A 24,427-nucleotide genomic window follows, 5' to 3' on the forward strand; every position below is an offset into this window, starting at 1 on the left:
TAATTATTATTTAACTTTTACATAATGGTTTAGTTATGGTTACTTGTTCGACTTCCTGTATGAAAATTTTATGTCACACAATGTACCATTTATGTACCTCAAAAATTCACAGCTTCCTTGTATGTTTATGGGTGGGAATCTGGTCGAGGAATCTGTTCGCCAACCAATTTTTGTACGCGAACCAATCCATTTTTTTTCACTAAATTTTTGGTCGTGAACCAAATTGTTTGTAGACCACAGCATTCGTGAACTGCGGGCACCACTGTAGTTCTGAGCACTAGTGGATGTTAAAAAAGCCTTAAACTCTATATGATTAGTGGACTGGCCTCAGATTTTTTTCAATTGCTAAAATAAAAGAATGAAAAATAAATGAAAATGAAACTGCTCACCATTAAAGCTAATTGCACAGTAGTTCTACTTTTTTTCAAGCAGCAATTACATTTGCCACCTCATTCTCAGAGTATAGCATCATCATTAGAGGATAAAATGAATAATACATTTAATAATAAATTTTTTGTTTGTTTTGTTCAGTGTATCAGTAGGGCTGAGTGGCTGAGTAGCTGTGGGAAAACCGAGTGTGAGTCTGCAATCTGCATTCATCATCATAACAGAGCACACACATCCGCCGCAGGTGCCCAAAAGCACAAAGCAGGTTAGCATTTCAGTTATGCACAATTTAGAAAGCTGATATGATCAGGTGATTAGTCCCTGAGAGAGAAACACGAGAGAGAAAGAAGCTCAGGAAAGCTGTACCACTGCCCTCAATGACATCTCCATCCCTGTGAGAGGGCTTCCATATGAAAGCCTTCAGAGGTGGAAAGATCAGGTCCAGAAGGTCAAATTTTGATCAAGGTTTTGATTCGACCAACCAGCAGAGTACTCTGCAACTGTGAGTGTGTCTGTGACTGTGAATTCAGGGGCTGCATCCTTTGAAGGACAGTCTACGTAAGTGTAGCCTTTGTAGGCTGCATTCTTGTAAGGTTGAATAGAAAGCTCTGTTAAATGGGACGATCTGGCTTATGGATAATATTTTATTTGCGTCAGCAGTTTTTCCCACCCTTACCGTTTAGTCATGAAGCGCCGCTCCTATCGCCTAGCTGGGACATACCCTCTTTACCTCTGTGCAATGAATCTTGGGATATGTTGGACTGTGAAGGATCCATTGGATGCATCTTTTGCAACTTGGCAAAAGCAGAATGCATTTGTAGACCACATTTGATGGAGCCTTCGAAATGGGACAGCCTTGGCACACCGCTGTGACATCTTCTGATGCAGCCTTAGAAGGGTACGGCCCCTGAATTCAGACACAGCCTGTGTCTCTTTATGCTTACCTGGTTGGTTGAAACTAAACCTTGGTCTGGATTTGTACTTTCTGGACCTGAACTTTCCACTCTAAAAGCCTTGCACCGGTTTCCCCAAGGTTTCAATCCAAAAACATGAATTAGTGGCCACCAGACTCAATAAAAGACTGTTTTATGTTATGGTTAGGTACTTTGTGTGAAATGAATCTCCAGTTGTTTGTTAAGTTTTATATATAACAAGTTACCTTTAATGAAATAATATTAATTAAAATAATTAATACACGAGGTTTGGGCTGCACGAGTAAGTGAGATGACTATTTTGTCTGTTTTATTATGTCACACTGATTAGGGTTTGGAGTGATTTCCGAAAACTGTAGAAATCACCACAAACGCCCATTAACAACACCACAAAGGGTGCGTCTCTGTAAGCATCGTTTTGCTGCAGGATGCTGGCAGGAAATCACCTGGCCTTCTTATTATGGGAAAGCCTGCTGGGGCAATAAGCTTCACACGGGGCAGCTTGGGGGCAGGTGTGGCCCTCAGTACGGTGAGATTAAACAGCTTTAGCAGGCTGCTTTGTGCAGGCCTACCTGCCTCTCTTCCAGCGTTCACGGCTAAACCTCGGCAACAGGAGGAGAGGCAGACGTGAATCCGGTAGCAAAGGCACGCTGAGTCGGGGCTCCAAGATCTGGTTCAAGGATCCGGAGGGACACACGGAGCATATGGGGAAAATCCGTTTTTTTTTACCAATAGGTTCATAGAAAAGGTAGCAATCTCAAAAAGGTAATGGTGGTGAGGTGGGGTATTGCTGTGGGATTGGTGGGGAATCTCCCAAAGCAGTGGGAGTAGCAGTGACCTATCACTGTGCAGCTGGAGAGAGAGAGCAGGAGAGACATCAGGGGAGAAACAAGAGATCTTGTTTCTTGTGTATCACTTGCATGTACATAGGTATTTTAGATTTATTTTGTGAGCGTGTCTGTTCTAGATTTTTCCTAGCAGTGTGAATGGGTCCAAATGCAGAGGCGAGAATAACCCTTTATGTCATCCCCAGTCTTCAGCAGGTGAGAGAGTTCAAAGCTCAGTGTGATGCTAATTGGTGGACTGACATGGATCGAGGCCTTTGAGCAGCAGCACAGATTCATCACAGGCAGATACTGGAAGCAGTGCAGATACTGGAAGCAGTGCAGACACTGGAAGCAGTGCAGACACTGGAAGCAGTGCAGACACTGGAAGCAGTGCACGATGAACCGCACACATGCTCCATTCCCAGTGTTGAGAGAAGCGAGACTTCAAAAACCATTTGAGACTGACAGTACAGAGTAATCCCTCACTGTAGGATTCAAAGCCTCGGTACGCCCACTGCTGTCATTTCTACACATGACGCACCTCTCCGTGATTGATGTTGACCTTTCTAAGGATGAGATCTTTCAGCCCAGTTTTACCTTTTCAAGGCTAGGGTGGAGTTCAGATTTCCCTTACATCTGAAAAATTCGAGCCGACAAGGGCTGCATTTGCACTGTGTCCGCACTTCCAGTGTGCATACTGATATGTGTATTTACTTTGTTTATGTTGCTGCCAGCAAAGATACCCAAGCTTCCATTATAACCCACAATCCCATTATAACTCAGACTCCCATTGTTCTTTAAACCTTAGGTTTTATATTTGTTCTTCAGAGGTTTTTGTACATCCAGTTTGGCTTGTCAGGCTTCTGTGTCATTAAGACACTGATTGCTGCACCTTCATCTAACTTGTAAAAGCCGCACAGCACTGTAAGAGCGGCTGCTTGGGTCACACATCAGTGTCGGCTTATCAGTGGAAGTGCTGAAGAAGATTTAATAGGGAAGCAATGGGATCATAGGACCATTTTTGCTCCTAAGACCAGTATTTTTATTTTTTAAAGAAGGACACTTAATATCTAATTTCTAATCAGTGCCTCTGTTATTTTAAGATTTCTGTTTCAGAGGTCAATAATACCAGAAGAATACAAGACACCAGTGAATCACATCAGACGACTGAGAATAATCTATAATAATATATATGATCAATGGAGATTAGGAAAACAATTCAAGGTAACCACAGTGCGAGGTGTGTGCAGACGCATGAACAGGACTCTTGAACTGTTCGATTTGTAGATCAGCTGGTCTGCCTATGAGATGACAATGCTTTGTTTTTGATGTAGATGTCCTAGATCTTAATACAGCTGTCCTTTTGTTCTGTGTGGTCTTTTACATTTATTGGCAGCAAATGTGAGCTTGGCAAAGCAAGGCTTTTATAATCATAAAAAAGTTTTTAAAGTTTTAAAGTTAAGTTTTTAGTTATTCTCCTTATCTGCTTGGACAACACTGTGTCTGAAATTGTGTCAGAAAGTCATGCAGTGCCCTTTTCATGCAGTGCCCTTTTCATGCAGTGCCCTTTTCCTTGGATGGTGAACGTGAACATGTATGCAGCCCGGTGCCAGTGCAGATTTCATGGGACGTGAGCTGTGGTGTTTTCTGCAGGATTCAGTCCTAAATAATTTAGTGCAGCATGAGAGGAGAGGTAGGGAGACCAACCTGCCAGGGACAGGAATGAGAGCTCTGGAATTCCTCCAGTCTCTGTTAGCTGAGGGACAGTCTGCATGTTTTATCTTATGGTTATGTGTTGCATTTTTGCAGGACTGTGATGTTTGACTGCTGGCTCACATTGTAATAAACTAATACTAGCTAAAAAAAAATCCAAAAAGGTAAAGACAAAGCTTGAAAAGTTTCCTTCTGTTTTTCCACAGTAGGAAACACGTTCTGTTGGCACCAGTAATCCAGCTGTTCATTTTCAGGAAGGTAAATTTCTGAGTGTTTCCAAAAATTTGCAGTCGACAAAACCATGTAATCCACGTGCCATGTTCTACTGAAGTTTCCTTCTCAGCCAAGTGGAAAAAGGGAATTTGCTCCATGAAAGCTTTTCACTTTCATTGCAGAGGAAGGTAGACATAAAAACATTTTGTTTTGTTTATGTATTTGTGCACCTTATTATTATTTTAAATCGGGGGACTTATCCATCCATTTTCTATATCCACTGTCCTATTCAGGCTCACGTGGTCTGCAGCCTGTCCCATTTCGCTCATGCGTGTTGCTTTTTAAAGGCAGGCATATAACAGGTTCCTTCATGTTTTTTTGGATTTACAGACTTAATAAAATTTCTTTGATGGGGTTAAATCAGCCCCAAAATGGGAGATTACGTGCTGTTCAGCACTACATGACTGTCGTTAGTGCCCTGGGAAACAAAGCCACTCATGTCATGTCTGTACTCAGCTGTAATGGAGGTTTGTAGTTTTGCTGCACAGTATCTGAATTTGATGGGGATTTTGCTTCTTTTTTCACTGGCTTCCAATAAAGTTGAAAAACTGTCTTACGTGGTAGCATTCAGCTTCTCGATGGTGAACAATTGATGCCGTTATGTAATCCCACTTACTGATATATAATTAGCCCTTGTGTCCCTCGTACTCAGTCTCATATCACCCCAACAGCAAGTCTGACAGGGTCGCCAACTTTGGTCAGCTGGCTGGATTGTGATTTTCAATTCGAGACAAGTCAGCACACACATGCACACACAGTTACATGTATGTAACAGTTTTATTACTTTGTAAATAGTCTGTAAGGTCTGCAAACTACCTGAATGCTTTTGATGTATCTAATTTTAGGTTTATAATGGAATAATATAGATTTGCCGTGACATTTCTTGCGCGAGCCTGAGAGTCTGAAAGTGTGAGGGTCACACCAGATGCATGAGAGATGGCAGCTCTGGTCTTATAGCCGCCCAGTGGCCTTGGAGTAGTACCAGAGGAGCTACAAATAAGTCATCATTTAAAGAGCAATAATGGCTCGATCTAAGGCTTTACTGCATACACAGAGTATATTAAGTTTCTGAAAGCAGCTCACCAGTGTAATCACCTTGTTTCCTGCATTATTCAAAGAAGGAACATAGAACAGGAATATAAAACAAACGAATAGCAGAGCTACAGGCTAATATTGCTGTGGTAATTACCATTGAGCAAGAATGTCCTGGAATCTAAGCCTTTTGTACATGAATTAATAATACTCTCATATTTCCTTCTTTCTAGGCATGCTAGAAGAATGTACTGTACCTTTAGCCAACCAAATGATTTCATGACAAGGCACACTTTACACATGCACTGCATTGTGGGTGATGATTACAGCATCACAAATTGCTGCCATGTTCGAAGACTGGGGTTAGTAAAAAAAACAAAAAAACAACTGCAGTTGCAGTAGATTGAGGAAACAGAGGAGAACAATGAGCAGCTACAAAATGAAAATCCAGACAAAAAAATGAAATGGCATTCAAAGACAAAAAATGGGAACAGAATGACGAAAAAACTGTGATTCATGGAAATTGTGTTAGCAAAAGCATCATTGCAGACTGCAATTTGTGTAGGTTTTGGGTAGCTTAAGTATTCAAGTACTGGCTACTTGTTATGATTAAGCAGGGCCCTTAACCTGAATTTCCCCAGGGTCTGGATGACCCTGCTGTCTCCTCCTCACTAGTTTCATGAGGTGGCCTCCAGGGATGCATTTCCAGATGTTCTGAAGGAGCTCCCACATATGCTGGGTGCTTCTTAGCCGCGTTCCGTCACTCTCTGGTCAAACTCCTCCAAAACCATACAAAACTGTATCTACTATCTGTAGGTTAGGTGGCCAGGTCATGTGATGCGATATGTGTAGGTGGCTTTGTAGGCGTGTGTGTGTACATGCACACACACACACACACACACACGCTTTAATTTTTTCTCGACTGTTGTTTCATAAAATTAGTCATTAATTTGTATTCATTTTCCATAGTGGATTATGGGTTAATAAAAACCAAAACCTTTATTAGCTTAGATGTGAAGGCTGCTTAGTGTTCATGTGTAATTAAATCACAGGACGTAAAGCTTTAATCTCCTGGATCTGGAGATAAATTACTGCTGAACAGATCTGCTCAGTGAGCCAGATAGGCAACTGATCTGTGACTTTTTATTAAGTCATGGACAGAAATAATGTGGAGAAAGGGTGCCGAAAAGGGAACACTGTGACAGTACAAATATCACAGATGCAATCATAGGTTCCTGCTGCTTTCCTGCTTTGATTTAGATCACAGGAGCCTGTGGAGGGAAGGCAGCTTTGGCAAAGGTGGTTTTCCCCACCAGGTAGTTGGTCTGGGAACATAAATAGCTCAGCAACAGCAGGAAAAGATGAAGATGTTGGACCCCTAGAACAGGCTGGTAGCAGAGTGTTCCCTTACCCTGGCTGATCTGTTAAGACATACAAACTCAAAAAAATGTCAGAAATTGTTGAAGTACATTGAGTTTTGGTTACATAATAGCTTTTTCTGATAGAAGGATCATTGGTGCTGTTTATAAACTGTTACACAACAGGAGCAGAGAACCAGTGTATTTCATGCAATACAGTTTTGCCCAAGAATGTAGGGAGTCATTTTAGTTATGTGCCTTTACAAAGAATACAAAACTCCTTCTAGGTCTTGAGCTTACTGGTATACAAAGTTACACACTTTCATCACTCTGGAACCTGTGCAGCACTGAGGCAATTCACTAAGCGCAAGGGATATATTTACAATGTTATTTTCCCAGAAGGTTTGTTGTATATATGTGTGTGTTGGTGCATTAGTTGTGATAATCGTTGTGCTGTGTATTTCAGAGAGATAGTGCTTTGATATTGATGATCACTGTTCTGTGCAAATGTTAATGTGAGTGCTGTAATTGTGAGATGATTGTATTTATATATATATACACACACACACACACACACACACACACACACACACACGCGCGCTTATAAGTCCGTTATAGTAACTGTTCGGTGTGTGTTAACACTTTGGAGGTGATGATCAATATCCATAAATTTTCCAACCATGTATCTTTGGCCTGTCCCAGCAGTATAGCACACATGATAAGAGAACATCCTGGCCAAGATCATCACCGGGCACTGCGGGCAATTTATGGAACCAGATTAGCCAAACACATATACAGTATGCATTCCCAGCGCAAACTTGCATGACACAGCAAGACAAGGTAAACGCCACATGAATGGAATGCTGGAGTCAAATTCTCAACCACAGAAGTGTGAGACAACAGCACTACCCACTGAGCCACCATGTGATGTTTGCTGTTCTGTATGCATGTGTGTTAGGGTTTCAATGATGATAATCACCCCTCTTCGTATGTGTGTGTGTGTCACCTGACGATTGCTGGTCACTTGTCTCACTGGATGCCCACTCCTCATCTCTGTAGCAGATCCAGTTCGTAACTTCAGAGGATAAGCAGGAATTCAGCAAGTTTCCCACCAAGGCAGGACGACGCTCCCTTTCCCGATCGATCTCTCAGTCGTCAACAGACAGCTACAGCTCAGGTATCCACACGCACACACACACACATGTAGGGTATACATATCCTTATGGGGACCGCTCATTCATTTCAATGGGAAAAATGCTAATGCTAACTATGACAACCTTAACCCCTACCCAGCCCTAAACTTAACTACAAGTAACAGATAAGATAAGATAAGACAATCCTTTATTAGTCCCACAAGTGGGAAATTTGCATTGTCACGACAGAAAGTGGACAGTACAAGAATATAGCAGCAAAAATGAAAAACAGTAGGATAAAAACTATATATATACAGTATATGTACAGAGTGGAAATATATAAATATAAATATTTGTACAACACTGTGGAATTGCACTCAAATGAAATATTGCACATAAGAAAACACTATGGTGTACTGGATGTGTGTGTTTTGTTAGTCTAGTCTAGCAAAATACAAGTCTGATGGCATTTTGAGGTTTTTGATTGGTCACTGATTTTTATAAAATTGAGGTTCCCTTTGTGGGGACCAAAAAAATGTCCCCACAATGTTAAAATAACATGTTTTTATCATATTGTGGGACATTTCAAATTTTCCACAAACAGTCCAGGTCCTGCTATGCCTTCCAATAGCCCGTCTCATGCTGATGCTCCTGCTTTGCATAATGTCATTATGTGGCCTGTTCTTCTCTACACCCCTCAGCGGCCTCCTACACGGACAGCTCAGACGATGAAACATCACCCCGGGACAAACCGCAGGTCAACTCCAAGGGCAGCAGTGACTTCTGTGTGAAGAACATCAAGCAGGCAGAGTTCGGCCGGCGTGAGATCGAGATCGCGGAGCAAGGTGAGCCGCTCTGTATCTGAATGTGCATGCAGCTGACTGTACCGTACGCGTTTCTACAGCAGTGTGGCATTCCCCCCCTGTGTCTGAGTGTGCATGTAGCTGACTGTACCGTACGCGTTTCTACAGCAGTGTGGCATTCCCCCCCTGTGTCTGAGTGTGCATGTAGCTGACTGTACCGTGCGCGTTTCTACAGCAGTGTGGCATTCCCCCCCTGTGTCTGAGTGTGCATGTAGCTGACTGTACCGTGCGCGTTTCTACAGCAGTGTGGCATTCCCCCCCTGTGTCTGAGTGTGCATGTAGCTGACTGTACCGTGCGCGTTTCTACAGCAGTGTGGCATTCCCCCTCTGTGTCTGAGTGTGCATGTAGCTGACTGTACCTTGCGCGTTTCTACAGCAGTGTGGCATTCCCCCTCTGTGTCTGAGTGTGCATGTAGCTGACTGTACCGTGCGCGTTTCTACAGCAGTGTGGCATTCCCCCTCTGTGTCTGAGTGTGCATGTAGCTGACTGTACCGTGCGCGTTTCTACAGCAGTGTGGCATTCCCCCTCTGTGTCTGAGTGTGCATGTAGCTGACTGTACCGTGCGCGTTTCTACAGCAGTGTGGCATTCCCCCTCTGTGTCTGAGTGTGCATGTAGCTGTCTGTACCGTACGCGTTTCTACAGCAGTGTGGCATTCCCCCTCTGTGTCTGAGTGTGCATGTAGCTGACTGTACCGTACGCGTTTCTACAGCAGTGTGGCATTCCCCCCCTGTGTCTGAGTGTGCATGTAGCTGTCTGTACCGTACGCGTTTCTACAGCAGTGTGGCATTCCCCCTCTGTGTCTGAGTGTGCATGTAGCTGACTGTACCGTGCGCGTTTCTACAGCAGTGTGGCATTCCCCCCCTGTGTCTGAGTGTGCATGTAGCTGTCTGTACCGTACGCGTTTCTACAGCAGTGTGGCATTCCCCCTCTGTGTCTGAGTGTGCATGTAGCTGACTGTACCGTACGCGTTTCTACAGCAGTGTGGCATTGCCCTTTCATGCAGAGCTCATAATTAAAACTGTTTTAGTTTAATGCTCAGCTGTAAAACATAACTGTACCCCTAAGTGTATAGTCACATTAATTAATTCATGACGTGTTAAACAAGCTGGTTGTTTCATAAAAATACTAGCACCTTTGGTCATAAAATATCTGTTCACTTTGTTTTTCATTATTCAGAAGAATATTAATGTGTAACAAAATCAGTGCAAAGTATCTAGTTAAGAAGTTAGCAATATTATAAGCAACATAATTTCTCTACAGCGTAGGACCAGTGTTTCCCAACTCGGTCCTTGGGGACCCACAGATGGGGACCCACAGACGGGGACCCACAGACAGTCCACATTTTTGTTCCCTCCCAGCTCCCACATGAAGGTGGACTGTCTGCTGGTCCCCAAGGACTGGATTGGGAAGCACTGGAGTTGACCACATTCTAAGGACAGTTTAAGGACCTTAAGTCTTTGGACTGTAGGAGGAAACCCACACAAATGAAGGAAATATGCAAACACACACATGCACACATACACACATATATCTTTGTGGGGACTCTCCTTTCATTTCTATATCACCCTAATCCCAACATGATGACCTTAACCCCTACCCAGCTCTAACCTTAACCATAAGTAACCATAAGTAACCAAGCAAAATACGAGACTTTTGGCATTTTTACTTTTTTGATTGCATTCACCGATCTTTGTGGGGGCCTGAAAAATGGTCCCCACAGCATAAAAACAGGTTTTTATTACATTGTGGGGGACATTTGGTCCCCGCAAAGTAATAATAACCTATTCAACACACACACACAAACACATGCACATACACACACACACACAGCCAGACATGGGAATAGAACCTACAGCTCTTGCGTGGGCATAGTGTTACTCACAGAGTGTCCTCCCACATAGTAGTTTGCATAACAGTTTTATCCATCCACAGTCAGGCACCACTTACACAGTCAGGCACCAGTTACACAGTCAGGCACCACTTACACAGTCAGGCACCAGTTACACAGTCAGGCACCACTTACACAGTCAGGCACCACTTACACAGTCAGGCACCACCTACACAGTCAGGCACCACTTACACAGTCAGGCACCACCTACACAGTCAGGCACCACTTACACAGTCAGGCACCACTTACACAGTCAGGCACCACTTACACAGTCAGGCACCAGTTACACAGTCAGGCACCACTTACACAGTCAGGCACCACTTACACAGTCAGAGGAGCAGCAATCTCAAGCCTATCTCAGGAAGTGTAGGGCTACACCACGGCTGGAACACGCCTCCATCACTGCATGCATGTCCCAAAGGGAAGTGCAGAGGTCAGATCACCAGGGGGACATACATGCAGATTCTCGAAGCGACCGAGTCTGATCTCAAAGTTTAGGGTTCTTGTGTGGGGGGCTGCGGACGCCTGAGTACCCGCCCCTTTTCCCTGAACGAGTGAAAGTGCCCCCCATTGATCATCCCAAGTGCCCTTTTTCAATAACCGACGACAACGCAAATTTACCACCCCCCCACGATCGCAAATGTACTGAGGGGGATCCCACCCCCCTATTCAAGCACCTCCCCTCCAAAGCTCTGCATGTCACTGCTGTTAGCATGACGGCTAACGGTGACCTGAAATTAAGTTACAAAACCAACAAGCATTCGCATATGTATCTGCCAGTGATTGTAGCTTCAAGAGTTCTGATTAATTTACTAACAAACTCCAGGCCCCGATCTTGTATGTGTGAGGCACAGATTTAGATAAATCATATGATGCTGCTTCCATTAAGAGACATTAAATATCCATTCCTTTCATTGAACCATTGTGAGAAGCCTCTGTATTCAGCAGATAATAGAAATAACACAACACAGTCATGTGGGAAGCAAGATTTATTAGCCGCTTTTAAGGCCCCAGGCTCAGTTTGCTTGTTTTTGTTCACTTTCTTTTGTTTGTTTCAAACTTTTGTGGGAAACTTCAGTATCACAGCACTGAGAGCTTGTGTTCAGACCCAGATATCATGTGACTTGGAAGACATTCTCTTGCTTCTGGGTGGATAGTTGTCTGAATGATGGCAGAAAGCGCGCTCCTCAGGGATGTGGTGCCTTGTAACCTGCCACTATGGGTGAAATGAAGTGAAGTGCTGCCAATATAGGTTAAGCAGTGTTAAGCAGAAAAAAAAGGTTTTAAACATATTCGAGGTACAGCAGTGTGTTGGCGCCCGCCCAGGGTGGCTCCCGGGATAGGCTCCGGGCCCCCCGCGATCCCAGTTGGGATTAAGTGGTTACGATGATGGGTGGATGCAGTTGCAGTAGTTCAGGCTTAGGAGTTTGAATCAACATTTAAATCTTTAACCAGTACGTCACCAACTGGTGATGACTGGAGCTGACTGAAATGCTCACTGACTGGTGTTAGAGGGAACAGAGTGTAGCCTTCAGTGGCTCTGTGTGCATGTGTGTCAGGGGTACTCAGGCCTCCATATATTGAGGAGGCATTAATTTGTTCTCCTTCTCTCTCTCTCTCTCTCTCTCTGTCTCTCTGCACCCACTTACCCACACTCTATATGTGTCTCTCCCTCTCTCCCTGCCCCTGTCTTTCTCCCACCTTCCCTACCCACCCACAGACATGTCTGCCCTGATCTCCCTCAGGAAGAGAGCACAGGGAGAGAAGCCACTGGCCGGGGCTAAAATCGTGGGCTGCACCCACATCACTGCCCAGACGGCGGTAATGCCTCTGCTCAGCCACCACTCACCTCGTGATGCACATACTACACCCACATCACTGCCCAGACGGCGGTAATGCCTCTGCTCAGCCACCACTCACCTCGTGATGCACATACTACACCCACATCACTGCCCGGATGGCGGTAATGCCTCTGCTCAGCCACCACTCACCTCGGGATGCACATACTACACCCACACAATCGATTGAATTCTGCCCCAAGTAATGATTTTGCCCCACGCCTGGGGACTAGCCTGTTATTCTTTCTGACTCTGAATGCTTCTTCCAAGGTCTTGATCGAGACACTGGTAGCTCTGGGAGCTCAGTGCCGCTGGACTGCCTGCAACATCTACTCCACACAGAATGAGGTGGCAGCTGCCCTGTCTGAGGCAGGTAAGATGGGAGAATTTAGGTTCTCATAGTGGGTAAATACCCAGACAAGACAGAGCTGTCTGGGTTCTCACAGTGGTAAAAGAGACAGGTAAGACAGAAACATTCAGGTTGTCACAGTCGGAAAACAGACAATTAATACAGAGCATTTCAGGTTCTTGCTGCCCTTAAACATATGGTTAATATGGAGCATTTCACAGGCAGTACACATACAGAACATGTCAGGTTCTCACAGAGTTAATACAGAACATTTCAGAATTTCACAGGCAGTACACATACAGAACATGTCAGGTTCTCACAGAGTTAATACAGAACATTTCAGAATTTCACAGGCAGTACACATACAGAACATGTCAGGTTCTCACAGAGTTAATACAGAACATTTCAGAATTTCACAGGCAGTACACATAAATAACATTTCAGGTTCTCACAGAGTTTATACAGATCATTTCAGGATCTCACAGACAGTAGACATATAGAGCATTTCAGGTTCTCACAGTCAATGAACATACAGCTGAGATGCAGCCCTTCAGGTTGTCACAGTAGTTAAACAGGCAGGAAAGACAGAAATCGTGTGCTTCTCACAGTTGGTAAATATCCATGTAGGACAGAGCTGCTCAACCCAGGTCCCGAAATGGAAATATGTCAGAAAAGTTAGAACTGGATCTGTATCGTAATGAAGTCTCTGGTGCTTTGGTGACACTCTGTGTTATATGTTTAGCCGAAGGACCTATGTGTGCCTATGTGTGCCTATGTGTGAGATGCCCAGGGAAAGATGCAAATTACTCACACTAAGAGGTATTGGATTGGGGAGATAGCCCCTCACAATTTGTAATCATGCCTGATAGCCATCATGTGGACACATTCCAGTGGTGTTAAAATATCAAGCAAGCAACAGATGACTGGAATTAGGGCAGTCTGCTTCCTGATAGCGGCCCGCAGAAAGTCAGCAGCTGCTCGGGCTGCTTCCCAGGGAGATGGGTTGTAGAGAGTGGCCTATAGTAATTAATCACGTCTAAAAACAGGCTTGCGGAGCCTCGGTTATGTGAGGAAATGGCGAGACCAAGTCAACTTTAAATATATGATTTTCACCCCTTGCCTGTTTATACAGATGGATGTTTTCCTAGCATCATTCAGGTTCAGGGCCTTTTCCAAAAGTACATGGATTCAAATCTGTAACTTTTTGGTAGCAGATTTAGCACCGTGAGCAGTCTCCTTCCTCCGTGTTTGCTTTTCTTCCCAGAAGTATAGCTGCCAAAAAAAACATTTCTTACAGTCTAATTTTGAGCACGAAGGAATGAGGCCGTTTTGCGACTGCTCTGTCTGATTGTCCAGTTTCTTCATTTTTATCTCAGACAGGCAAGAGGCCCAGCACATAGCTACTAGCACGTAGTATTTTTTCCCAATTATGTAACTTGAGAATAATGTGAATCACCGAAAGGGCGCTGCCTTCGGCGATGAGCGCATTCCACTTAGCGCTGCAGACTCCACACAGCTTTGCCGCGATCGGCAGAGGAGCAGATGGGGTGGCACTGGCGTGTATGATGTCACACGCAGCCAGGTGGCCTTGACTTGATGGTCCTGAGCCACCAGACACGATGTTCTGTTGGCGTTGGCAAAAGACTGATAAACTGTGAAGTATGATGCATTTCCATGCTTCTGCTACAGCGGATATCTGCAGCGATTGCAGATAACCTGCTTTAACAAATAAGTTGTTAAACACAGTCAGTGTAACTACTAGCCACTTGTCAAAAACTTGGAGTTGGGCTGCTGTGCAGTCTACTCATGGCCTGATGCCAGTCTACTCCCGACCAAATGCCAGTCTACTCCCGGCCTGATGCCAGTCTACTCACGGCCTGATGCCAGTCTACTCCCAGCTTAATGCCAGCCTACTTCCAGCCTAATGTCAGTCTGAGAGTTGATTGTTTGTTGTGTAGAAAGAAAAATTGCCTATTGAGAATTTATATATAGAATTAAATTATATTATATTATAATTATATTATATATAGAAAGTATTTATATACAGATGAATCTGTAATATAAACAGCGGAGACTGAACCCAGTCAGATTATTTGTGACTGGATTTTTTGCGAGTCCTGCTGTTGAAGGGCAGCCCAGCGCTGCACACAGATCCTGACGGGTTTTGCTAGAGGGCTGTTAGACTGCAGGTTCTGGCTGTAATGGGTAATAATGAGCTGATGCCCCGCAGGCGTGGCTGTGTTTGCGTGGAAGGGTGAGTCCGAAGCAGACTTCTGGTGGTGTATCGACCGCTGCGTGGGCACAGAAGACTGGCAGCCCAATATGGTAGGAGCTCCCTGGCATCGCCTCTGCGCACGTTGCAGATCTAGAACAACTGTATCACGTGGGATGTGGACATGTTTCATCGAGTCTGTGTCCTAAGAGTGGTGCAACTGTGGTGTTATTCACTGTGGTTAGATCCTGGATGATGGAGGAGACCTCACCCACTGGGTGTACAAGAAATACCCAAATGTCTTCAGGAAGATCCGGGGCATTGTGGAGGAGAGTGTCACTGGCGTTCACAGGTAATGAATCATTTAACAGCAAAACAAGTCTTTAAAATTGCAACATGACACTCTTTCTAAAGTCTTTCAGCATTGCCTTGTTAAACAGGAATGCATCCTGCCCCCGTGGCCCCTTGTCCAGTACAGGGACAAAGGCAACTCCATTCAGCTGTAAGCAGTATATAATTATGTAGCTTCCTGTTCAAACTCTCATGCTTAAAGCAACTTCCACAGCTTGTGATTTCACATTGAAATAGGTTTGCTTGTTTTTGCTTCCCCAAAATGAGTGGATAATGCTGTCCTCAGCACGCCGTGACTAATGTTCCATGAAGAGTCATGCTGGGTACATGCAGGGGCCGCCACTGACTCACAGTCAGGGGCTTCTGCTTTCCTGCTCTGCCTCACACCCAGAAGACGGAGATCCTGGCTTCGTAGCAGATGGGTCTATATCAAACAGCAGCTTCCATACATAACAGACCTGCAGCGCTGCCTGTTTTTCAATGAAGCATTTCAGAGGACACTTTGCTTGAGGACACAATAGGCTCTGCAGTCTGCTTGGCCCATCATCTCACAGGAGCTGCCACTTGGCATCTTTTCCATTCGCTCTCAGGTTGTACCAGCTGTCCAAGGCCGGGAAGCTGTGCGTTCCTGCCATGAACGTGAACGACTCGGTGACCAAGCAGAAGTTTGACAACCTTTACTGCTGCAGGGAGTCTATTCTGGATGGGTTAGTGGATGATTTGTTCCAAGAAATTCATTTAAAAAATTCTTTTAATCTAAAAATATTGTTTGACATATCCCCCTCCCCCATCACAGATTAAAAAGGACCACTGATGTGATGTTTGGTGGAAAACAGGTGGTAGTTTGCGGTTATGGAGAGGTAAGAAATTATAAAAGGACCTGTATTCCATAAATGGTCTGAAGGGGCTTATGTTCCAGAATAAACCTTTAAGTTATGTCTGGTCAGTTGAAGAAATCTACTTAACCTTGACTTTTAAGATGAAAGTCATAGAGCTGGATTTTGTCCATAATTCTTTCCTGCTGTGTTAGTGTGAGTAGTTACCCACTGTGTGCCGATGCCATGATCCTATGTACTTTTCTTCTTTTATACCTCATGTAACGGTACTGAGTCTGTAACACATACTGAGTCCTCATGGAGTCATGTGACATGCACTGAGTCCTCATTGAGTCATGTGACATGCACTGAGCCCTTACTTAGTCATCTGACGCGTACTGAATCCTCAGAGTCATGTGATGCATACCGAGTCCTCACTGAGTCCTGTGCCGCAGGTGGGGAAGGGCTGCTGTACGGCTCTGAAGGCCTTGGGCGCCATAGTCTGTATCACAGAGATCGACCCTATATGTGCCCTGCAGGCCTGGTGAGGAGAGTGGAAACACTTCAGGCAGCACCTACACCCTCAGAACTGTCAGCCAGCTTCTGTTTCTCCTGGCACAATCCAGACATCTCAGTCACTACAAGAATTTTAATGAATTTTGTAATGCTCCTTATAAACCAGCTGTGTTTCTTAAGGAGAGCATTTTGCCTACCCAGAGGTGGGGGGGGGGGGTAATGTTCAGGCAAACTGTAAATCTTGCAGGTTAACATTAATGTAGATCATTATTTTCACTCCAAAACAATGTTGTCAATCCTGCCAATCCATCATCTATCAAAACATTCATATTGTATATTCATATGGTAATTAAAGATGATACATTAAGTTTTTTGTAATTAATGGTTTAAAAAGTGTAGACTAAATTTATCTTCTCTGCAGTACAGTCACTCCTCGTTTAGTGATTACCTCAATTAGCGACCATTTGCAAATACGATGGTAATAAAAAATATATTGTCTGACTAATGCACACATTTTCAAGCAAATTTCATATGGTCAACAACAACACACGTCACAGAGTGAGAGAGATCACTGAAGCAGAATGTAGAAAGTGTTGCTAAAAATTTAAACTTAAGGATAAAACTATGGAAGGCTGCAGTAAAGTCATAAGCGCCGTCACAGTTGGGGTCAGTGAGCTACTGTGACTTTCAGTTAGCGATCATTTTCACACCCTGGTCACTGAAACAGTAACTCGACTGCTAAACAACCAGTGATTGTATATCAGTCATACATGGTCAGTATTAGTTCATTTACACTGAGTGAAGTGTGTAAATGAAAAGCATTTTCATTTGGGAGACCTTTGGCTGTTACAGTCCTAATCCTTATTCCTGCCATGCAGCATGGATGGTTACCGAGTTGTCAAGCTGAACGAGGTCATTCGTCAGGTGGACATGATCATTACTTGCACAGGTAAGCCTGACGGCTCTGCCCTACCACACAAACTGCACGTCTATTTCAACTGTCCTGGTCATGGTGCCCCACTAAACTGTCCTGGTCATGGTGCCCCACTAAACTGTCCTGGTCATGGTGCCCCACTAAACTGTCCTGGTCATGGTGCCCCACTAAACTGTCCACATGTGTGCAGACTGCAGGTGCGACAATGAAAGGTAACTTTTAACTTGGTTTCGCCAACCATTGTGGTCCTTCTTCGAAGCCCTAGTGACTTGATATGTGTGCATTAAGGATTCTCTGGTAGCGTCCTATGTGGTGTCCCTTCATTTGTGCGATAGTCCGTCTCCTGGTTTTCCGCGATCAAGCTGAGGCTCGCCCTGGAAAGACGAGCCGGTGGCAGTGAGGGTGACCTAGGATGGCGTGTGTGTTTCTCCTCCGCAGGGAACAAAAATGTGGTGACCAGGGACCAACTTGACCGCATGAGGAACGGCTGTATTGTGTGCAACATGGGTCACTCCAATACAGAGATTGATGTGGTGAGATACAGTCTGACTTGCAGGTTCACTGTAAAATAATTAGTGCATTTATTAGTACGTCAGTCCATGTTACCCATGTAAAGTGCCGTGTAAGGAATCATCAAGTTGATGCAGTACAGTTTAGAAAATTTACACTTTACTATAGGATTAGTTAGTAAAGGTGTGTTGAAAAGTTTGCATTAAACTTATTTGTGTGTGTGTGGGTTATGTGTATATTACAAACCTATTTTTATGTTGTGGGGACATTTCTCCAGTCCTCACAAGGGGAAACTCAATTTATTAAATTTCTGCAACTGCAGTCAAAAAACTGAAAATGCCAAAAGTCTGTATCTTGTTTGGTTACTTCTGGATTTTGGTTTTCCCCATAAGAGTGAATGTACAGTCCCCACAAAGACATGAGTACAGGTCTGCATGTGTGTGCGTATGTATGTGTGTGTGTGTGTGTGTGTGCATATGTGTCCATTTGTATGTGTGCAAGAGAGAAAACATAAATGTGCACATTCACTTATCTGCACGTTTTAGTGTGTGTGCTTGTGTGTTTGCATTGTGACTCTCTGATTCCATGCTTGCACATATGATTCAGTTTGCTGACACATTCTGTGGACGTGGCCTCTCTCCCTAGGTCAGCCTGAGGACTCCAGAGCTCACCTGGGAGAGGGTTCGCTCCCAGGTAGACCACGTCATCTGGCCTGATGGCAAGAGGGTGGTCCTGCTGGCAGAGGTACAGACAGATGGTACAGACAGATGGTACAGACACACCCAGCGGTGGGCAGGGCTCTGCTCCTCCGCTAACGCCTAATTAGCCAAACTAACTTTTTCATCAGTGAGTTAGTGGTTTTTGGTTAGCTGTGCCCACCACTGCCTACACCGTTCCCTACCCTCATTCTGACAAGTTTTTTCACATTTGACAGTCCTTCCATTCCTCCCACATGTGTCACACTTCATAATGATATGATTAAGCAAGTTATTTTGTGTTTTGGGTGTAAATTTGAATGGAAGTTCAATGAGAATGGGCATTATCATTCTAGGCATATCAGCCATTTACCAACATCACTAGAACATAAGAACATAAGAAATTTACAAACGAGAGGAGGCCATTCGGCCCATCAAGTTCGTTTGGGGAGAACTTAACTAATAGCTCAGAGTTGTTAAAATCTTATCTAGCTCTGATTTAAAGGAACCCAAGGATTCAGCTTGTACTACACTAGCAGGAAGACTATTCCATACTCTAACTACACGCTGTGTAAAGAAGTGCTTTGTCAAATTTAGTTTAAAATGTTCTCCCGCTAATTTCCACCTATGACCACGAGTTCTAATATTTAAACTGAATACTGCATATTATAACAGTCTGTATTTCTCCCATGCTTTTTGTACCATCTCTCCCTCTAAGCAGCACTGTTCTGTTTGGTTTCTAAGGGCCGGCTTCTGAACCTAAGCTGCTCTACGGTTCCCACATTTGTTCTGTCGATCACCGCGACAACGCAGGTGAGCTCAGTGACCCCCCTGGAAAATGAAGCTTCTGAAATGCTGCAAGATGAGTGCTGATGTGAAATGACTGGCATTTACATGGGTGAGAGTCAAACCTAGTGGGAGCTGTTTCCTGAGTAAATGACAGGGTTCCAGAAATACCACAGCAGGTGTTCTTTGACCTACAGGGCAGCTGCTGCTTCAGCGTTAACAGTCTGCATTGAACTACACTAAACCACCGACCAGACATTGTAAATTGCTGCCCAATGGAACTGCTCCCGACCCCCATATTCCAGAATTAACCACAAGCTGCATCATCACTAAGCACTAATATATGGGCCATATCAAGCTTTAGATTCATTGTCTGCCCATTATGAAATAAGTACAAAGAATTTCTACATGCAGTTCAATATAAGCCAAACAACAATGAAAACAGTTAAACCAGATTTAAAAGTTTGCCCAACCTGAGGTTTATCCCACATGATAAACAACAGCCTGACATACTGTGAACATGAGTACCACGGTGTGTCTGCATGAGAACAGCGCACCACATCAGCAATGGCCATCTGCACAGCAGCGCACCACATCAGCCAATCAGTGGAGTTGCTCAAAGCATCTTTGAACTGACTGATTGACTGATTGATTGATTGATTGATTGATTGATTGATTGATAGACACTGCTCCTTTTGGTACATACTAAAGGGTTTGGCCAAATTTAAAAAACCCATTACCTACAATTCTGTTATCAATAATCCAATACATAAAAATACAACAAATAGAATAAAACATAAAATAAATGTAATAAATGAAAATACATTTACATGTTCAATGGAAACATTTCTGCTATTTTGCAGGCATTGGCCCTGATTGAGCTGTACAATGCACCAGAGGGTCGTTATAAACAGGATGTCTACCTGCTGCCCAAGAAAATGGGTAAGAACTGACAGCTGCAGATCAGCGCTAGGAGAGCCGGGGTTCTCTCTCGGCGTGGGGCCTGCTCCCAAACCGTATGCGGGCTGACTGTGTTCTCCTACAGAATGGGGTTGTGTTCTGTGTGTGAGTTCTCCTGCCCTTTAGGTAGCACACTGGTTACATACTTGGACTCTTGAGAAATTGCTTCAGTAAAAAAAATCTCAAATGTTTCTCAAATGTAGCATACATAATAGTGTATAAAAAACTCACGTTCAACCACACAATTTAAAAATCAGAAAAAAAAAACTTAGTTTAAGTGTTATATGAAGTTTTGTCATTCAGACACGTCAGTGTCAAACACATTGTCTTCGGTTTACCGTTGTTCCTAACTGTGTTGGTGGCAGTAGCTGCAGACACTCGCGGCCACACTTCCCTGGATGTCAACCAGACTTTAATAATACAGATTCTGAGCCGAAGCTCTGGGAAGAATACAGAGACCAGGCGAGGAGCTGCAGAAGTGGGGCAGCGTAATACCCAAACAGTATATAAGATCATTCAAAGGGCCGCAAAGAATTGTACTGCGGGCTGGATGCGGCCCATAGGCCTTGAGCGTGACATTTGTGGTGTAGGTGATGAGTTAGTGCCACCTAGTGGTGCCATTCTAATGCCGTGTTCAAGCTATACTGAAGGAGTCTATCTGTTTTAGATGAATATGTTGCCAGCTTACACCTGCCCACCTTCGATGCCCACCTTACTGAACTTTCCGACGAGCAGGCCAAGTACTTGGGACTCAATAAGAATGGACCCTTTAAGCCCAACTACTACAGGTACTGGGCAAGAGCACATACCCTGCAGGCTTACTGTTGACATTCATCTAGGATCACAACCCCATCATAGGCAAAAAGACTGCTATAAATAAACTAACAATTTGCCCAATACACTAACATTCTGAACTAACAGCAAAAAGCAACAGACACAAAAAAAAACAGAGGCACACAGCAGACAACTGAAACGGTAGTGCCCATGATATCCTGATAAAGCCTTCTTTGTGTCTGATTTTCAGATATTAATGTGCTTGGATTCCACCCTCGTGAAAACAAAGCTCGGAACCTCTGGAAGAAGACCACATGTTGTCATGATAGGAGAGAAAGATAATATCATCACAATGATTGTTGAGCTGTTTCACTTTCGCTTTTTTGTAAAATTCAGCAAAGCACCTACCATTAATCTAGGGTACCAAAAACAAGCTGCATGCCCCAAGATACACAGCTGTGTAAATATATCTGTAGAATTACTATGGGGAATTCAAGCATCACACATACACAAAGAAAGTAATCAAGAATGATCTCTTTTTAACAATTTCACATTTTTTATCCCAGTTATAATTTCTTTAAATATTTTAAATGCATTGTAAGATGAAGTTTAATATCAGTGTGAAATGGTGTCAAATGAGGATTAGAGTTGCAGGGAGGAAATGACTAGGCTAACCCTGTATTCCAGTTAGTGCAGATTTTGTTCAAACCATATTTCTGGCGTGCCTTTTTATCTTTTTGTCCTTGTACTGCATTTTAAGCCACTGAATGAAAGCCATTGAAAATGAGCCTCATTATAATGGCCAGCTGTCTTCTGTCCTTATCTGCCATGAACCAATTTTTAAATCGTGTAATAAGATCTCATTGTAGGTCACTTGCCAATAAAGGTTTACAAATCGCAGACTTTTCTCAAGAACAAGGATGGGCATGTTGCCTTTCTCATTTTTCATTTGTAAGTTGTAGATTCCCAGCACCAAACTGGCATTCCTTGACTGAGGGAAGGAGTAATCAGTGAAGGAATCTTCACTACAAACTGTCTTCTGCTGGATGTTTTCTAAGGCAGTGTTTCCCAACCCAGTCCTCGAGGAACCCCGGACAGTCCACGTTTTTGCTCCCTCCTAGCTCTCAGCCAATCAGGAACACCGAATACCTGGTACAGGTACTGGGAGCTGAGAGGGAGCAAAAACGTGGACTGTCCAGGGTTCCTCGAGGACTGTGTTGGGAAACACTGTTCTAAAGGTAGTCCAGATGATGTCACTACATTTGCAAATTATGCTTTCATTTCCAGATGTTATTTTTATTGATCATTTTAATTTGATCATGCAATTAGTGCAATTTATCTAGGCATATTGTGTGTGTGTGTGTTCTCCATTTAGTTCTTACTGACATAAAGTGAACTGTTTCCTACTATCTTTCAAACAAGTAAAGCTATCTGAGTCCTTGTCAGCCTACAAAAACGTGACACATGCAGAGAGCACATGGATGACACATTTTTACATGTATTTTGTTCTTAACAATATAAATATCATCTACAGTTTATAAAATTTTGTTTGCACATCAAGTTCATGGAATTTGCAGGAAGTAGAACTTTAAGCTGGTATCCATATATATATATGTGACCATTAGATGATACTACAGAAGAATTCTTCATCCAGGGGACATCAGGCTTAATATTTGTTTGTTGATTTGAACCGTGATACTGACTGATTAATATATTAATTGCTAGCTGTAATACTGGATCCCACACTTTAAATATCATAGGAAATCCATGATTAATGTTATAGCTGTACTCACTAACGTGAGTGAACTTCAGTAAGTAAATGGTTAACAAAATATCAGCATATTACTACACACAAAAATTTAAAACCATCAAAACATGTTTTATCTATATGTTTTTCAAAATGCATCCCTTTTGTCCCCATTAATTAATACAGTACAAAGCAGGCTGTTTCACTCATTTCATTAATCAACATTACAGTTATCTTACTGAAGAGGAACTTTTCCCTAATTTTGCAATACGATCTATAGCACTTGCATTGTAATTCAGTAACTGTAAAAAGCTGATGGCTTCTTGTTTGATAAAATTAGACTGTCGATTGTTATATTTTATATTTAGTTTTAACTATTTGAAAATTAAAAATTCCACCAAAATTTTCTTAGCGCCTTGAAGCTCCTACTAAGGAACATGCAGTGACAAATCCCCACACACCAGGTCTGCCTCAGGAGCAGAAGAGGGATTTACAGCCTGGGGACCGCATGGGTGCGGCCCATACCCCTTTCGAGGGATTCCTGCTATTGTGCTTCTCAAAAAAGTACGTAATTTGGATTGGTTCCATCCAAAAATAGTCAAGCTATATAACAGGGTAGACAGCCATAAAAACTGCAATTTGTTTTAGAAATTTTATAATTAAAAATGAACTTTATTTTGACATGCAGTTAACATGCAGTTAAGATATAAGTGCCAGAGACTGCACAAATGGAAGAAGGACCCTTTTGTGAAAACCAGTTATCACTGTGATGTAAAGCATAGACAGCCTTCTGTCTTTGCTTCATTTTTTATCTTAAATTTGGAATGCAAATTGATAGAATATACTTTGTGTACCAATAGCTTAGATGAATTTTGTTCCCTCTAAAATATAATTTTACGTATTAGTCTTTTCAAAGCTTTGAAGAAAGACAAAGATTTGCCTAATAAATACTATGTGTGACCCAGACTGGTATTTTGTCATATTTATTTATTTGTGTGATATATACGATTTGTAACGTAAGTAACCAAACACGGACCCATTGTTTATCCCTGCATTCACCATCACACCAATTGTGCAGGGTAAAATTAATCATGTCCATATTTGTGTTTAAATATGTTAATTATTAAATTCTTGACACTGCCACCAGGTGGTGTTGGGGTAAGAACAAATAATTTAACAGAACGAAAGTACTGGCGATTAATACAACAGATAAAAGAATATGCATACACGAGCGATTTCATTTCCATTACTACAGTGTTACCATACAACTTACTATCCTCGCTTAATACCGTAAAGATAATCTCCAGTCCTGCTGTCACCGCGGGAATATTTTTATTTTTTTCCCCATTTCCGTATCGGTGTTACTGCTTTTCTCATTCCCGTGTAGCCTTCTAGACAACATTACACGCAATTACACCACTGATTGTCATCAACGTTGACTAGGCACTGCAGTGACGTTCTATGCTTGTTTGAGACTATGGTACAATACGAATTATTATATGAAATGTATAATGTAAGATGCGGTTCATCTT

The 24,427-nt window shown here is 43.1% G+C and overlaps 1 protein-coding gene across 4 annotated transcripts in view; it reads left to right on the forward strand.

The window, feature by feature from the left end:
* The window catches only part of ahcyl1 (adenosylhomocysteinase-like 1), a 36,212-nt gene extending 14,164 nt beyond the window's left edge, over window positions 1–22,048 (forward strand). The window contains exons 1-19 of one of the 4 annotated variants that reach the window (XM_072713324.1): window positions 2,484–2,651; window positions 3,250–3,370; window positions 3,709–3,839; window positions 7,582–7,699; window positions 8,357–8,500; window positions 12,129–12,229; window positions 12,517–12,619; window positions 14,826–14,920; window positions 15,053–15,159; window positions 15,749–15,865; window positions 15,955–16,018; window positions 16,429–16,517; window positions 17,368–17,438; window positions 17,862–17,956; window positions 18,579–18,677; window positions 19,373–19,441; window positions 20,278–20,356; window positions 21,042–21,162; window positions 21,399–22,048. In XM_072713324.1, the coding sequence (XP_072569425.1) occupies window positions 3,828–3,839; window positions 7,582–7,699; window positions 8,357–8,500; window positions 12,129–12,229; window positions 12,517–12,619; window positions 14,826–14,920; window positions 15,053–15,159; window positions 15,749–15,865; window positions 15,955–16,018; window positions 16,429–16,517; window positions 17,368–17,438; window positions 17,862–17,956; window positions 18,579–18,677; window positions 19,373–19,441; window positions 20,278–20,356; window positions 21,042–21,162; window positions 21,399–21,405 (1,491 nt within the window). In that variant the 5' untranslated portion in view covers window positions 2,484–2,651; window positions 3,250–3,370; window positions 3,709–3,827 and the 3' untranslated portion in view covers window positions 21,406–22,048. Of the gene's footprint in view, window positions 1–2,483; window positions 2,652–3,249; window positions 3,371–3,708; window positions 3,840–7,581; window positions 7,700–8,356; window positions 8,501–12,128; window positions 12,230–12,516; window positions 12,620–14,825; window positions 14,921–15,052; window positions 15,160–15,748; window positions 15,866–15,954; window positions 16,019–16,428; window positions 16,518–17,367; window positions 17,439–17,861; window positions 17,957–18,578; window positions 18,678–19,372; window positions 19,442–20,277; window positions 20,357–21,041; window positions 21,163–21,398 lie in introns of those variants that run through there. The other 3 variants (XM_023793485.2, XM_023793486.2, XM_023793487.2) reach the window with 3 other exon arrangements.
* Window positions 22,049–24,427: the final 2,379 nt, after the last annotated feature.

Source organism: Paramormyrops kingsleyae, chromosome 6, assembly GCF_048594095.1.
Source record: "Paramormyrops kingsleyae isolate MSU_618 chromosome 6, PKINGS_0.4, whole genome shotgun sequence".
Classification (NCBI taxonomy): Eukaryota; Metazoa; Chordata; class Actinopteri; order Osteoglossiformes; family Mormyridae; genus Paramormyrops; species Paramormyrops kingsleyae.